Source organism: Aristolochia californica, unplaced genomic scaffold (genome assembly GCF_029961685.1).
Source record: "Aristolochia californica isolate CCGP_79_NKW_82.1479 unplaced genomic scaffold, dmAriCali1.0.hap1 SCAF_4, whole genome shotgun sequence".
Classification (NCBI taxonomy): Eukaryota; Viridiplantae; Streptophyta; class Magnoliopsida; order Piperales; family Aristolochiaceae; genus Aristolochia; species Aristolochia californica.
In genome coordinates, this window is record NW_027182103.1 from 9617780 (window position 1) to 9634397 (window position 16618).

The window sequence follows — 16618 nt, forward strand, 5'->3', positions numbered from 1 at the left end:
AGTGAGTGACATGGATAAGCAATGTTACAGTACTTGTTTAATTTAATAAAAAAAATAGGAATAAATCTGATTCAATATACTAGGAGAGATTCATTAGTCTGTTAAAAGGAAAGGTAGACATAATTAGGATAACGAATAGGTGAATGTGACCGATTCGATATCATATTAATTAGTGAGAGAAGAATATTTTCTCTTAACATTGTGAGTGAACTAGAGAAGGTTTAATGATTAAGAATGAAGAGGACAACTTCAATTGTCTCCCCTCTTTAGTACAAATGTTATTCCAACACACCCACTTACGACAGTAGGAATATGAGGCCACTGGCTTAAAGATCACTGTAGTATCCAAGTGAGTGACTACCATATGATATAAAGGAAGAAGAGATGAACTTCTTCTCAAAAAGATCTTCTCTGAGGAGACATTTACCGAGTGAAAGAACGCTTTAGGCAGAAACAAGCTACCCTACGAACTTCACAAGCTGTATTTATGAGTGGGAGGATGCAAGTTGTTGTTGTCAAAAGGTGTGGGCACTGAACAAGCTGATGAGTGACATTTCTTACCCACATATCCTTTCAACAGGGGGAAATGCATGAACCTTTTGCTTATAACTTTTTTTGTGTAATCTATCAAACACTTTTCACATTTTTGTATAGTCTAGTCCGCAAACTAGCTTCTTGTCCACAAGATGGCGATCGAGCAGAAAGCTTAACGGTTGTTTAAGAAATGAATCATGAATTTCAAACGCCGATTGTTACGGGTAGGGGTGGCTTCGAACCGAGATGGCGATCAAGCAGAAAGCTTAACGATTGTTTAAGAAATGAATCATGAATTTCAAACGCCGATGGTTACAGGTAGGGGTGGCTTCGAACCGAGCCGGCTCGGTTCGATTCGGTATCTCTCGAGCTCGAGATCCGAAATTGACTCGTTTGAGTTAATGAGCCGAGCTCAACCGAATCAAGGTTCGGCTCGAAAGCTCGCGAGCTGGCTCGTTAACTCAAACGAGCCGATTTCCGACGAAGAAAACGAAGGAAGCCCGTCCCCCCTATCTCTCTCCTGTCGCAAAAAAAAAAAAAACCTCTTTGTCTCGTCCTTTCTCTTGAAGAAATTGAAAAGACATTTTTAGTAGAAATATAGGGATCATTAGTGCCTCATGTTTTTTTAAAATATTTTTCTAATTAGAAATTCTTGTTAAAAAATAATATAATTTTCTAAAGTAAGATTTTCTTTTTGAATAAGTATTTGACAGTTGATGATATAATATTTTTAGCATGAGGCAATTTTCATAATAATTTTGTGTTTGACATTTTATTTGATTAAAAATTTATTGATGAGTATAGTAATATATTAGATTAATTATTAATTTTAGAAGAGGCAATAAGAGGTCCATTTAACTTTCCTAAAAAAAAATTTAAATGTTTCTTGTAATTTTCTAGTAAGTCTCTAATAGTAATAGGATTTTATTTAAAGTTTTTTTTGGAAATATGTATCCTAGGAAAAATATTTCTAGTTTTTCCTAAAATATAAATTTTCAATGATGGGCATTAAGGAGAGGTCATAGTAAATTTATGGCTAGATTCAAAAATTACAAAATAAGCTAGGCAATATTTGGGATAAAAAAGATTAATATTGGTGGGTTCTAATCCATTATCGAGATTCAATCCCGAACCTCCCCTATCATTCTTTTCTTTTTTTAAATGTATGCATAATTTTATAAATAATTTATTTGATATATATTTTATACATCTCACACAACTCATTATCATAACTCACCCTTATGAGGGCGCCCCCAAATGCTAGGAGGCTCCGTCACGTTCTCACGTCTCTTGCCAGCCCAAAACTGGATATCTTCCAAAGCTAATGTGTTAATGAATCATCTCCCTCCTTCCTCAATTACTTGCTCGTTGACAAACTATCAGAGCAACCAATTTCCTGAGATTTGAGCTGTCTTCCAAACAACTGGAATGGCGCTGACTACTTACTCTCTTTCTTTCTTCCTGAAACGTCAATCAAAGGGGTTGTTTAAGAAGTTTGCAAGCAATGGGGTTGACATTTTGGTGGGCTAAATCTGAGGTGGATGGCAGCAAAAATGGAAATCGAAGAAGATACCGTCTCCGGTTTAGCTTCTTTCCTGATGAAGATCACCTGTTTGATAATATTTCCATAAGAAACACAATCATCACCTTTCGGCCAATTAATTCTTTAAAAAACGAATCCAAGCTATTCGATAAATTATTTTTTCCGTAGCTGAAACTCTTCCCTTATTAGGCTTACTGCTCAAGGCTCAGGAGCCTTGTGCCCTCCATACGAATTTTCGCATAATGACGTCACGAAAGCCGTTGGAGATGAAGTCATAGTAGATAGATATAATTTCATCTGTTAATGACACTTGGATGAAGCAAACTTTGCCGAGTCTATGAGATGGTCTTTCCTGCTGCTGAGGTAAAGATCTCATGCCACTTTTTGGTAGATTTAATAGGGCAGCCATCATGCCACTTAATCTATCGAGTAATGACAATGGCCTATCCGAAATTAAGAACCAAGAGAAACGTGAAATAGTACCACCATTTTCAGTAAAGCTCGAGTTAGAAGACCCAATAAGAGATTTTAGGTATTCTAAAAACAGAGAGGCAGTTACTAACTATTCGTTAAGCTTCGAAACTTTTAAGATTCTTGGTGCTTGTTGTAAGCATGTGCGAAAGTACTCATAGTAGCATAACCAAATGAATCTTCAAGTAGGCCTGTTTTTCGATATGTTGATGCACCCGATTCGGGCGAGCCAATGGCCAGGGATAATACCGTCATTTCCAAGTTCCACAATTAAAATGAGAGTACGGTGCCCCTCCGTGTGAAGTGTAAAGCCGTTGAGATCGGTCGGCTCAAAAAATTCACTGAATTGAAAATTTATCAGACAACAAACAAAAAAGCCTCTCCCCGCGTTCTTGAGCTCTATATAAGACGAAACTCTGCTAGACCTTCAGGCCCTTCTGCTCCCATGCTCTCCGTTCGTCGCCTCTTCTTGTGAGTTCTCCTCTCGGCTGGTACTGTGAGCAAAAATTTGTGTTTTCGGCTAGAAACAATATAGAAATGGTGAAGTTCTCCAAAGAGCTCCATGCTCAGTTGATTCCTGAGTGGAAAGAAGCGTTCGTCAATTACTGGCAATTGAAGAAATACATTAAGAAGATCAAACTCAACAGAAGAATTCCGCAACTCGATGACAGAAACGATTTCGACTTTTCTTTTCTTGATCGCGTTAACAGTATCGGACGGAAGATCTCCTCTACAGTTACGGGCGGAGGAGAGAAACGAGAAATTATTCAGGTACTAGAACCGCTAAACATAAAAACCTAGCGTTTCCAATGATTCATAAACAGTAAAAGCTTTTCCAGAGTTTAGACTGTTAAACCTCTTTAGTTCTTCTTTCCCTCGGCTCTGTTTACTCTTTTTCAGTTAGTCGGTGTTAGAAATATGAGGTACAGATGTCATTTCAAAAGAGTTTAGTTACTAGATAGCCAATTTGCAGATCGCTTTGGCGATCTCATTTCCAGGCCAGTCGCTTCTGCCTTGAAGTAACCATGGACAAGCTGTTTAATGTTTTCGCGGTCTTGGTTCCAATGTCGCGAATAAAGAGCGTTCAATAGGTTATCACTTTAGGTTTCAAAAGCACTGCTAGATAGCATGAAATTATTGTTCACTACCGTGAATTCAATAATATTATTTGTGGAACGTCCGTTCCCTAAGAGGATAAGTCATCATTTGTTTCCGAAGGCATTTTTGTTCTTAATTCCCACGCTCAAGCCGAAATAGCCCAAACTTCTATTCACGACAAACTCGTGATTTTTTTATTTTTTATTTTCTGCCCTACTGAGTTTCTAACAAATTGAATAATTTCTGATTTTATCACGGCGCACGGCGATATTGATAGTCTCACGTGTTTTGGGTTCAGGCGCGGAGGCATGGAGGAGACGAGGAAGCTCAATACGAAACCGACCTTGATCAGTTATTTTCTGAAAGAGACGAGGTAAAACTGTAAAAGATTTGTTCCTTTCTCTGTTTTTCCATTCTTTTTTACTCTGTTTCCTTTTTTTTTTTCCCGTTTCGGATGAATTTTAGTTGATTTCCCGGAGTTATTTTTATTATTTGTTCGTGACGGTGACAGATCATAGAATTTTTCGAGAGGTTGAATGAGGAGCTGAATAAAGTCAATCAATTTTACAAAACTAAAGAGTGCGAGTTTCTGGAAAGAGGAGAAATTTTAAATAAGCAGCTCCAGATCCTTCTCGACCTCAAGCAAGTCCTCCATGACTGGAGTAGGAAAAGTTTTCCGTCAAGATCGGACCTAGGCTCTCTTCCTCAATCCGACTCCTCTTCTGCGAGAAGTTCTGAGTATTCTGGTATGTTTTCTCCTTGCCTCTGTCGACCTTAGATCCTTGTCGAGCACTGAAAACTTATTGCTGTCGTTGTTTCTGTGTCCCTGCTTTCTTTCGATTTTCAAGCAATAAACCGGGACTGGCGGCGTTGTTTCCAGCCGTCCACTACACTCTACAACGTTGGAAAATGGTCTTTTTACGTGGAGCATGAAACAAGTGTGATACAGCTCGTTAAATTTAAGTCCCATCGCGCCTGGTGCACAGATAGGCTAACCCAGATGTTGCAAACATTTTGTGTTAAAATATTATTTAGTTCTTCACATAGAAAATGAACACAAACTATAATAAGACATTCTTCTTCCCAAAAACATCTGGTAATGATTAAAAAGACACGGCGCACTAAAAAATTCACCACTCTCTTCTCGTACTTGTAAATGGATGCTGGAAATCGGATGGTTACAATTTACTAAAACGGACTTGTGTGTTGTTGCAAAGAGCCCACCGGAGTCTGAGGAGCCGCAATCTGACGGGCCAGCAGTCGACGACGTCATCGCGGCTCTTGAACGGAATAGGCTACATGTAATCGATTCAGGTCAGCATCAAACGAAGAAAGGAATGAGGAAGGTAGCGATGAGGATTGACATCCCGGCGACGACACCGACTCGGATAATCACAGCAGTCACCTCCATGCTCTGGGAAGATCTGCTCAACAGTCCCAAGAAAGAAATTCGAGATGATTTTAATAACTGGAAAAAAATCAAGTGCGCCGAAAAGATGATTAGAGGTGCTTTTGTAGAGCTTTATCGGGGGCTCGGCTTGTTAAAGACTTACAGGTAAGAGACTAAACTTAATGTACAGGAGGGATAATTCTACTTTATATTTACATGTTGTCTTTTTATTTGTCGATGAAACTGCTTCATAATTTCTGCTTTTAGAGCTACTCATCCCCTAAAATGTTTCTTAATCTAATGTCGCGTGGTAAATACATACAGCTCCTTGAATATGGTGGCCTTCACGAAAATCCTCAAGAAGTTCGACAAGGTATTTTTAGTTGCTTTTCTTTCTTGGCTGTTGATAAGGCTATTTAATGCTTTTCTTTCCAAAACGAACCATCTCTCTTTTAAATTCATCAAATGAGGTCCACTTTAATCTGTCTTTTCAGTTCTATTTGCCTTGATTTTTAAATATTCTCTAGTAACATGTATATAATGTCCACCATTCATGTTGCCATTTAGCGAAGAATTTCCACCATGATTTTCTGCTGTGAATTTCAACAACGGTTTCTTTTCTGAATGAGTTTTTGCCATGGTACATAGTTAAAACTCGTAAAAGAGGACCCTGGATGAACTCCTTTTAAGATATAGGCTTCCCACCACAAGGGAAGGTCAGTAACTGCATAACTGATCTTGTTATGTAAGCGATCGAAAAAAATTATAAGAATTATAACAAATTTGAAATCTCATTTTGCCAAAATGTTGCTGTGTTCATTTTGATGAATGGCGGGCGGGTTGACATGTTAAGACTGAAATTTAGGTCTTTTATCGGTCTCTTGATAGCCCAACCATTCCTACCTAAAAACCGTAAAATAAAGCAAAAGAAAGCAACATATTAGATATTTTCCTTGGAAGTAATGAAATTCGGATTCAAATTCTGAGATACGGTCGGGCTTGTGCAGGTAGTTAACCAGCAAGCATCGGGGACGTATCTGAAAGTGGTGAAGAGATCTCATTTCATCAGCTCGGATAAGGTACGGTACTTGAGAACCATATTGTCGTCCTCTTGATGCTCTCATTTTAGTGGCACAGTAGCTTTACTCGTACACGCAATGCATAGATGAGCACTCAGGTGCTTGGCTCCCAGCATATATGCCAAAATACGTTTCACCAGAAGAGAAAAAGCCAAATACCATTCGAAGGGCTTCTGCTTCTCCTGGGGTACACCTTTGTCCTGTCTTTGATTCGTATGAAATAGATGTATATGAGGACGGACGCCTATCCACATGCCCGAAAGATTTGTCCACTGATACGTTTTACCTAAACTTAGTAACGTGAAGCATTTAAATGTATCAAATTCAGAGACGCTTCACTTTCAGGCTTATTTCTGGTTTCATCAAGGGACGAAAGCGCATCTCGTGATGATCCAAGTTGCACCTATTTAAATTAAATTTTCAGCGGACAATAGTCTTTCGGTGGTGGACATTACAATTTCCCAAATTACCACTCTAGCGTAATTAGCACCGGACACCGGGTGAAGTGGGAACATCTTATAGGAGATACTCTTGTTGAATTTTCGTTTCTTTCTGAGTTCCGAGTTATAGATCCTACCAGACAAAACGGTAGCTGTCCAAAACAAATTGCCTTGTCGCACTTACCCATCTCCGTTGAAGTCCAGGCGGTTTCGTTGATTGATTAAATGAAAATTGATTCTGTTTCAGGTGGTTAGACTTGCGGACGAGGTGGAACCCATCTTCACAAAGCATTTCGCCAACAATGACAGGAAAAAAGCGATGAAGTATCTCAGACCACAACAGCACGAAGAATCTCACATGGTCACCTTTTTAGTAGGTATGTAAACTGTAAGAAGTTCCAGATACAAACAAAACCAAAACTAAACTCCAGCGCCTCTTCCTCCTCTTTGTTGCCCCTCACACCCTCTGGTCCTCTCCTTTTACACACCGAAGAACACGTTATCACTCATGGCCTTTACTTGCAACACAGACATCTAGAACGGGGTTGCTGGGAAATAGAAAGCTAGAAACGTCAATTTAGTTCTATTTAGTATTTTCTGCCAAAATTTCTTCTGGTTCACCCAAATAGAAAAAAGCAACAGTATTCTTTCTCACGTCTTGCACTCTTCTCGTTCTTGATTTTTTTTTTCCGTTGCAGGTCTATTCACAGGTTCCTTTGCAACGTTATTCAGCATATACGCCATCATGGCTCATCTGTCTGGCATGTTCTCTGCTACAGCAGAAGCAGGTTATGTGGAAACCGTTTACCCCATTTTCAGGTAGCGTAGACCCACCACACTCTTCTCTGTATTTATACTCTCTGCTTGATATTCATTAACAACAGATAGGATAAGACCAATCCAAGGTCGAAAAGAGAGTAGATTCAGTAGAAATCAATTTTAGCTTTCCAGCTTTTTTTTTTTGTCTGGCTAGAATTTAAAAATAAGTTTATAATAAGATAATTGGGAATTTAACCAAAATAACCATTTAAAACAACTTATTTTAAAAAATAGTGACATCATCAAATTATTTTAAAAAATACCCAACTTTGACCGATCTACTGCACATGTGTGCAATCAAAGTCGACATATAAGCTTTGACTGTTTACATGTCGCCATGTCATCAATGTAGAGAAGTTAGATGAACACGTCGTCTGCCACGTCATTATTTCGCCACGTCTTCTGCCATGTCAGTTGCCATGTAATTAAATGATAAAATTTAGAATAATTTTTTAAAAAAACATAAAAAATCAAATACACTTTTTATTACCTTATATCTAAAATAATAAATACACTTTTAATTACCTTATATCTAAAATAATAACTTATTAAAGAAATCTAATAAACAATTAAAAATTTAACTCTTACTTATTTAACACCATTTAATATCAATAAAAATATTTATTAATTTAAAAAATTTATCTTTACACTTTTAATTACTTTATATTTTAAAAAATTAAAATTAAAATAAGTATACTAATTAGATTTAAAATATTTAGAAATTTAAAATATTTATAAATTGAAAAATATATACACAAAAAATATTTTAGAGTTTAAAAATACAATTTATTTGTATAATTTTTATCACATTATTTAAAAATAATAAATTATTAAAAATATATATTAGTTAATTAAAAATCTTACAACACCTTTTATTATCAATTAAAAATATTTATTAACTGAAAAAATATGAAAATTTTACTTGAGTGTAAAAAATAAATGTACCAGTACACTTTTTATTACCTTATATTTAAAATAATAAGTTATAAAAAATCTTACTCTTACCTATTTAACACATTTTTATTATCGATTTTTAAAATATTTTAATTAAATTTTTTGAAATTTTAGTTTTGAGTTTAAAAATCAAATTTATCAATATATTTTTTTCAAATTTATCGATAGATTTTTTATTACCTTGTATTTAAAATAATTAAAAATAAAATAAATATACTAATTAATTTAAAAATATTAAACTTACTAATTTAACATATTTTATTATCGATTTAAAATATTTTTTAATTTTTTAATTGAGAGGGGGGTGTCGAGGGTGAGGCTGAGCGGCGACAACAGGGAGTGGCGGTAGCAGGCACTGCAAGAGGGGAGAGGAGAGGAGAGGAGAGGAGGGCGAGGCTGAGCAGTGGCGAGAGGGCAAGAGGAGAGGGGGCGAGAGGAGAGGAGAGGAAACTAAGGCCAAGTAGCGGCGAGAGAGCGAGAGGAGAGGAGAGAAGAGGAGAAAGATGAGCGGGGAAATAAAAAGTGTATTTGAACTTTTTATATTTTTAAAAAAATTATTCAATTTTTTTTAATGACATGGCAATTGACATGGAAAAAGTCGTGGCGAAATAATGACATGGCACAACGTGTTCATCTAACTTCACTGTACTGATGACATGGCAATATGTAAGCAGTCAAAGCTTACGTGTCGCCTTTGACTGCACACATGTGCAGTGGACTGGTCAAAGTTGGGTATTTTTTAAAATAATTTGATTACGTCGTTATTTTTTAAAATAAGTTGTTTTAAATTATTATTTTGGTGAAATTCCCAAGATAATTTGATATATATCCTTTAACATACTATGGCATAAATGCCCATCTATTCTATTAAAAGTGGAGATGGATGTGACATGGAATCCATATTTCAAACTCCATTGGCGTGCCAAAAAGGGTGAGCTGGCTCAAATGATGGACGAGACACAAGGTGAAGTGGTGAACAACTATGTCCTGTTTTGTTCAACCATGATAAAGATCAAGATTCTGTGTCTACGAATTTACAGCATACACTTTGATGGAATATTTGAAGCACGGAACTGATTGCAATTATGTCTGAAAGATCCAATTACAATGCCGGCAACTCGTATAAAGGGAGCACCGGCCAGATCTCTCCTGCTGAAGGTTATAATGGATTCGTGCAAGTGGTATCCAGTGAGTCGGTCATAGACTAAGTAATATACAAGTCAATCTAGCCCTCCACCAGTGGGCTCAATTTGAAGACTCCAAAGTTATGATCGACTCTAGCTTCCGATATGCAATGAATTTGACTTCTTAACGTTTGATTTCGTCACTTCAGTAACAAGAAGCTTATAGATTGTCCTCGTTATGTGCAGCATGTTTGCTCTGCTCAGTCTGCACATATTTTTGTACGGGTGCAACCTTTTCATGTGGAAGAGCACCAGAATAAACTACAACTTCATCTTTGATTTCTCTCTCAGCACAGCTCTCAAGTACAGGGATGTCTTTTTAATATGCACCTCATTTATGACCATGGTGGTCGGATCCATGGTCGTCCACTTTCTCTTAAGATCAAATGGTTTCTCACCACTTCATGTAGATGTGATGATTCCCGGAATTCTCTTCTTGGTAATATCCCTCTATGCATGGATTCTGACCTTATTTTCTTGTTCTATCTCAATTAAACTGATCGTCTCAGTGAAGTATAACTGGAAGAACGACCTTTTTTTTTCAGTTGTTCACAGGATTGCTGATCTGTCCCTTTAATATTTTTTACCGCTCGAGTCGGTATTGCTTGATGCGTGTTATGCGTAACATCATTTGCTCGCCATTTTACAAGGCAATTTCCTATTACTCTTCTTTGCCGTGGGTAACTTTTAATTTATAGATCAGTGTTTAACCTATCTCTGGCTGACATTAATTGTGGAATATCCAGGTATTAATGGTAGATTTCTTCATGGCTGATCAGCTAACCAGCCAGGTGAAACTCTAATCATTATTTAGATTAGTTTGGGTAATAAAGGTCTTTGGCCTTATAACAAATGCTCTTCAATATTACCATCTGAAAGGAAGTTGCTGATTTGGGATGGCTTCCTCTTTGTTTCTTTCAGATTCCTTTGCTGAGGCACATGGAGTTCACAACCTGCTATTTTCTTGCAGGGAGCTTCAAGACTCACCAATACGCAACCTGCACTTCGAGCAAGCTATACAAGGAGCTTGCGTATGTCATCTCGTTCCTGCCTTACTACTGGCGGGCTATGCAGGTAAACTTACAACGCTAACACTTACCTGCTTTCACAAGTCACACAGGGATTAATAGGAACAGAAACAGAAATATTTCTTATATTACCCCTATTTTTTAGGCACTGAAAAATTTGCTAGTGTGTTATAGCAAATCTGACTTCTTAAAAGAAGAATGCTGCGGCCATTTTCCTCGAACCACCGTGTTAGTAATTGAACTTGAAACCGTCGGATATGTATTCAACTTTTCTGGTATTGCTTTCTCGATTGAGTGAATGACTCTCTATATTGGCTGTTTTGATCAAGTGTGCAAGGAGATGGTTCGATGAAGGAGACATCAACCATATCGCCAACTTAGGGAAGTACGTTTCTGCCATGCTTGCTGCTGGGGCACGGTTAACGTACGCCATGAGTCCCACGCCACTCTGGTTGGGCACGGTCATCGCCACTTCCTCGGTGGCGACCCTATATCAGTTGTACTGGGATTTTGTCAAGGACTGGGGCCTTCTAAACCCAAAATCGAAGAATCCGTGGCTCAGAGATGACCTCATTCTAAAGCGCAACAGCATCTACTACTTCTCAATTGTAAGTAAATTACTTCTGGAAACCACAAATCATTGCAAGCAACTTTCCCTGTTCAACCACTTGGTTTAATTATATATGCATTGCAGGGATTTAATTTTGTACTCAGACTCGCTTGGGTCGAAACCATAATGCCCCTAAACATTGGGAAGATGGATTATCGATTGCTCGACTTTTTCTTGGCATCGCTAGAGATAATTCGACGTGGGCATTGGAACTTCTACAGGTATTGTTCAACGTGCAACCTCACTTAACGATGTTGAAAGCACCGAAACTATAATTCGTAAAACGCAGATGGGATTGAAAACTCAGTTTATTCACCCATACTGTAGAATGTCCAAAAAACATTCTCTATCGGATACTAACGAAACGGACATGATACAGATTGGAGAACGAACACTTGAACAATGTAGTTAAGTTCAGGGCAGTGAAGGCAGTTCCATTGCCATTCCGTGAGATGGATTCCGATGATTGAAGGCTGACAGAAACGGGATGGAACGGTTTGGGACACGGAAAGGCTGCGTGCCTCGTCACTCTCTGGATGGATTCAGAAAGAGAGATTGGCATAACTGCTATCGATGTCACTGCTGATTGTGGAAGATCTGATTCAAGGTACGGCGCAAGGTTCCCGGTGTGCAAACTAAATCCCTGTACATTTTTTGCTTGTTTTTATTGTGAAGAAAGAAGTTCCGGAGAAATATTGTCTTCTGGTCTACGAAAACTCAATTGGCAAAAATGTTTTCACTCAGCGTCCTAATTTGCTGTAACTACCTAATCCATTGTACCATCAAGTCTATAAACTATAGTGAAATGTTTATGTAATATTTTGATTTGTATACGAATCAAAGTAACATTTTAAGAGAAAAGCAATTTCTCATGGAGAAGAATTTTCAGAATATCAGGACAGTTCTCAGACTATTGGGTTGTGTGGGGTCCACCATTTATACATCTCTTTCTCTCACATGAGAGAAGGGGAGTTCAGAGAAACAAAAGAAGAAGAAAATTTGGGTGAAAAGAGATAAAAGAGGAGAAGAGGAGAGTAGGAGAGAAAAGAACAGAGAAGTAGGGAGAAAAAAAATGGAAGTGTATAGCTGCAAATATGTTTCAAAATTCCACACTTAAAGGAAGAGATTGAAGCCTATTTGATATCTCATAGTCTTTTCTATATCTATTGTTGAAATCTACAAATTTAATAATTTCCAATCTTTGGAATGTTTTATTTTGATTATCTCACATGTCATTTGTGAATGGGTTTTTGGATTAGTTTGATTAACCTTATTACTTGCAAGTGAATGCTGCTCTTCCCATTATCTTTGTAATCCTCAAGTTCGGGAAAAACTTTGAGAAAATGTGATGTTAACCTACTATTTCTTATAAGACTCTTTCATATTTGCTCTTCAACTGAGTCTTTGAAATTTTTTAAGCTACTTGGACTCTAATCTTCAGTTCTTCGTTTATTCTCTTGTGGGTGTTTCTTCAAGATGACTTGATATTCATTCAAAGCTTGAGGTCTTGAGATGCTTGTGCTGATTCTTTGGAATAGATCTTGATTTTTATGTCTCTTGAAGGTTAGGCATATGAAATGTTGAATTTACAATTATTAGATTGATTACGTTTTATTATCATGAAAATATGGATGAGAATTAAAACTTGGTCAACAATCTGCCCCTTTTTTATAATGACAAAACCTAATAATATATAAAAACTAAAATATCAACAACCCTTAAAATTTAAGCAATGAAATTTCAAGTGATTTGAGAGTTAGTTCATTTTAGTGCTCTCTTAGTGCTTTCTCCCCTTTTTGTCATAATAAAAAAAAAAGAATAAGACAATATTAAGCAAAACACAAATTGGCTCTAAGGACTCTCATATAATAAGAGAGCATCCATCGGTGCAAAATTGAGTGGGTACAATCATATGAACAAAAAAGTACATCAATAGGTCCACTCGATCAACCTAGGCTTAGGCCTAGCTCTCAGGAGGCGTAGATGGAGCGAGGTAGCTGAGGATTAACTGAAGGATGGAACGAATCTTGAGTTTTCCAGCCTTCATATCAGCATGTGATGCTTTTACCTCCATAGCGTCTTCGAGTCTGTGGAGTCTATCTGTTGAGGATGAGGCTTCATCTGTCTACTTCCTCTTGACAAATTCATATTCGTCTCCAGCTAATTGATGCTCTTCACTCAGTTCTCCACCTGAGTTAGCTCGAGGTGAATGCTTCCTGTATTCACTCTTGGGAACCCATTGCCCTCTCCACTTTGATAAACCAAAATTTTTAATTTTGTTCTATCTGATTGACATTTTCATCCATCAATTTAACCCAACTAAGCCACATGATTGATGTGCGCAAATGGGAGGCCATCAACACGGGTACTCACGACAATGTCAAACATTCAAAGTCCCAAGAAATATCTAAAATCCAGCTCTACTTGGTAATTCCCCATAGCTAGAAAATATCAATAGTTGTGAGTCTCGAGTAGGTACCTTGCCCTATACTGAGGATGTGAGTTACTATCTCCATGAAGACTCGGTGCTCCATGGTGAGGTCTATAATTTTAATCTCGTAGGAACTCCTTATTGTCTGTTCGAAGACGAGGGAAATTGCATCTTGAATGGATGGGCCACGCTCTTCTTAATATATTTCTTGAAACGTGTTAATTTTTAAGACTCCATGGATATAGTTCATGGAGTAAAAGAGAGAAACACCCATTGGGACAAAATAAGTGGAAGAAGAGGTTATGGACTTTTTGTCCTAACCCTCCCCCTTAAAGATCAATTTATAGATTAATGATCCTAAAATATTATAATAATGCCCCCTAGAACTTTAACCTTATTACATCAATGCCATCTATGAGATGACTCTTTATTTACCATCCTATCGTCATTGTATGGGGATGTAGGCCTTCTCCTTGGTCTATGGACCTTGAGCTCATCTTCCACATCTCTTGGATGTGTGGGCCTTTCTTGGTATCATGGGCTTGGGCCCATCTTCCAACACACTTGGATGTATGGGCCTTCCTTGGTCGGGTGGGCTTGGGCTCATCTTCCAATGCTCCCCCTCAAGTTGGGGGTGAGAAACATCATGAACTCCTAGTTTGCTGCAAATGGTGTATAAGAATTTCTTGTATAAATTGGCAATCCTCCATATCTTCCAATATTCCCCCTCACACTGGTAGTCTCTTCCTTGAGGCCCAACTGACATAAAATAAGTCAGAGTAAAATCACTCCAAGTTGTATGACATCGCTCTATACTCTAGTCATAACTCATGCTGGATGTAGGGCACAATCCTATCTTCTATAGGTAGTGGGTCTATATGTAATATTTATAAGTGTAATAAAATTCCTCCATCACCGTGTCCCTCCACAGGACACCGACTCTCAAATGGTAGGAGTAATAAATACCAATTAAGGAGGGTAACGAGTAATTATCCGCAAGATAATATTCTGGGGCCACCTTAGCTTTCTTCATCATTAGAATATCCAATGTTGATAAAAATCAGCAATTGAGAAGTCATTCTTCAATAATAATGTATCATCCAAAGAGACACAATAGTAGAACCTAAAATAGGCCTAGGCCCAATAACACGTACCGAATAATAAAAATTCTTGTAAAAGGACCCATGAAATAATTCGATGCTAGTATCTGTACCAAATAATATGCTGACCAATAAATATGTTGCCAATACTTCAAAATAATAATCCAACCGAAGGTAAAGAACCGAATTGAACTGAGTCAAATAGTAGACCAATATAGTCGAGTCGCGGAAGAAATATGTATAGAACTCGAGACCAAGACCCGTATAACCAATGCAAAAAACAAGTGGACTGAGTCAGATTGACCCAGACCCAAGTTGACCCAACCCACTAGGTTAACCCAAGCGGAACATATTGAGTATGACGGCCGCCCGCTGGGTTAACCCGGTGGAACAGAATAGACCCGGTTCGGGTCATTCGGCAGAATAAAATGCTGCAGCACCTAAGTTGGCTATGTAATTTATTCATCGTCTTCCCCGCGCTTTCAAATAGAGCCAAGTTGTGGAAGAGAGAACTTTTGTCAACCAGCGATATCTGGCTGAAAGGAACAAAAACCTCGATAGAACGGAAGTAGTGTCTTCGTACTCACAAAGTGGTGCTTGGTGATTGCCGAGCAGAGCAGGATGAGAGGGATGAGCAGCAGAGCTAGAATAGACAATAGATCTTTTTCGAACTAGTTTCCAAATTCTAATGGAAACCGTGGTTGGAGTCTAACACTAGCTAGATGATTTTCGATTTCCAATTTCCGAACTAGCTGGATGATAAGATACCAAAGATAAACTTCCAGAAATAACAAAGATAAGACTTCCATACATAAGATAGATGATCAGATTGCTTGCTATGAATCCAGAAATAACGTCTCAGTTGCAGAAATACGCAAAAGTAGTTAAGGAAACTTTCTTTCATCTCCCAACGAGGAGAAACAAAAACCTCTTCCCAGCAAATTAAATCTCAATCAGTGAATTTTCAGGAAAATCACTAGTAAGATCAATATAAGTTTCCAAAAACAACGTGGGACAACAATGAGAGGTCTCATATAACAATCACAGCAAGATCAATCAGTTGGGTCCATCATCTCTGGAATGGCAGAGGAGTTTCCAAAAAATAAAATAGCAGCAAAATGATCCAGCAAAAGGATCAGTAGATAACAGAAAAAAACTGATCAAAGGAGTTTCCAAAAAAAATAGTAATAACTTTCTGGATTGAGAATCATGTAGAAATATTCCTTCCTTTTTCTGCAGCGGAGAGAGACGTGAGATAATTTTGCCCTACTTGACAATCTTCTCGAAATAAACCTGCTGACAGGCTGGATCAAGTAGATCAATATGAAAGACAATGAAGACCGTCTAGAAAAATTGGCAACAAACTAGGCAACGGAAAGATGATCTTTTAAAAGCAGTAACGTCCCAAAAAACAGTGATGGTAATTGGCATGGAAGACAATGGAGAAACAATAGCAAGATCATCGTCGTAGACAGTGGATAGCATCGGAATTGCTTGCGCCGCTTGCCGATGGCTATAGGAGAGCATTCAGGCCAACCAGAGCAGTGTAGTTCCGGGATGGTAATACAGAGCAGCAGTAGAAATATTTTCATTATGCTCACACCAACAGTAACAGAAAATATAATTCTCCTCGTCTTTCTCTTCTCTGCTACCTTCTCTGCTAGTTCTTTGTATTTGGACAACAGATGTGTGCATTGATGAAAATCCCTATCCAATGCCAATGCCCAATGGTTGGCATCACCTTATAACCTACTGCAGAAGAGTTGTACAAAATATATGATGATCAGAAGGTACAAAACAAACATTGAGTAATGCTGGGCAGCAAGAAAAAAAAAAAAAAACTAAGTTCCAAAAAATATGAAAAAAAGAGAAGAATGAATATTGAAAAACCATAGTCAGAATCCTGAAAAATCAATGCTATGAGACTATGTTGATTT

The 16618-nt window shown here is 37.7% G+C and overlaps 1 protein-coding gene across 2 annotated transcripts; it reads left to right on the plus strand.

The window, feature by feature from the left end:
• Window positions 1-3085: 3085 nt before the first annotated feature.
• LOC137963774 (phosphate transporter PHO1-like) lies at window positions 3086-11647 on the plus strand. 2 transcript variants are annotated; one of them, XM_068810971.1, is made up of 15 exons: window positions 3086-3319; window positions 3924-4019; window positions 4158-4396; window positions 4866-5201; window positions 5361-5409; window positions 6044-6115; window positions 6803-6932; window positions 7254-7374; window positions 9699-9951; window positions 10058-10162; window positions 10259-10303; window positions 10434-10586; window positions 10870-11148; window positions 11235-11371; window positions 11530-11647. In XM_068810971.1, exons 1-15 carry the CDS (start codon window positions 3086-3088, stop codon window positions 11618-11620), a joined length of 2340 nt encoding a protein of 779 aa, XP_068667072.1. In that variant the 3' UTR covers window positions 11621-11647. The 2 variants fall into 2 exon arrangements, with proteins under 2 accessions (XP_068667072.1, XP_068667073.1); XM_068810972.1 differs by having other exon boundaries at window positions 3945-4019.
• Window positions 11648-16618: the final 4971 nt, after the last annotated feature.

What these genes read in the sequence shown, in the direction of transcription:
- LOC137963774 (XM_068810971.1), top strand. Translation starts at nt 3,086, where the DNA reads ATGGTGAAGTTCTCCAAAGAGCTCCATGCTCAGTTGATTCCTGAGTGG. An exon ending in TATTTTCTGAAAGAGACGAG is followed by an intron (nt 4,020 to 4,157) that starts GTAAAACTGTAA and finishes TGACGGTGACAG; the next exon opens with ATCATAGAATTTTTCGAGAG. An exon ending in GGGCATTGGAACTTCTACAG is followed by an intron (nt 11,372 to 11,529) that starts GTATTGTTCAAC and finishes GACATGATACAG; the next exon opens with ATTGGAGAACGAACACTTGA.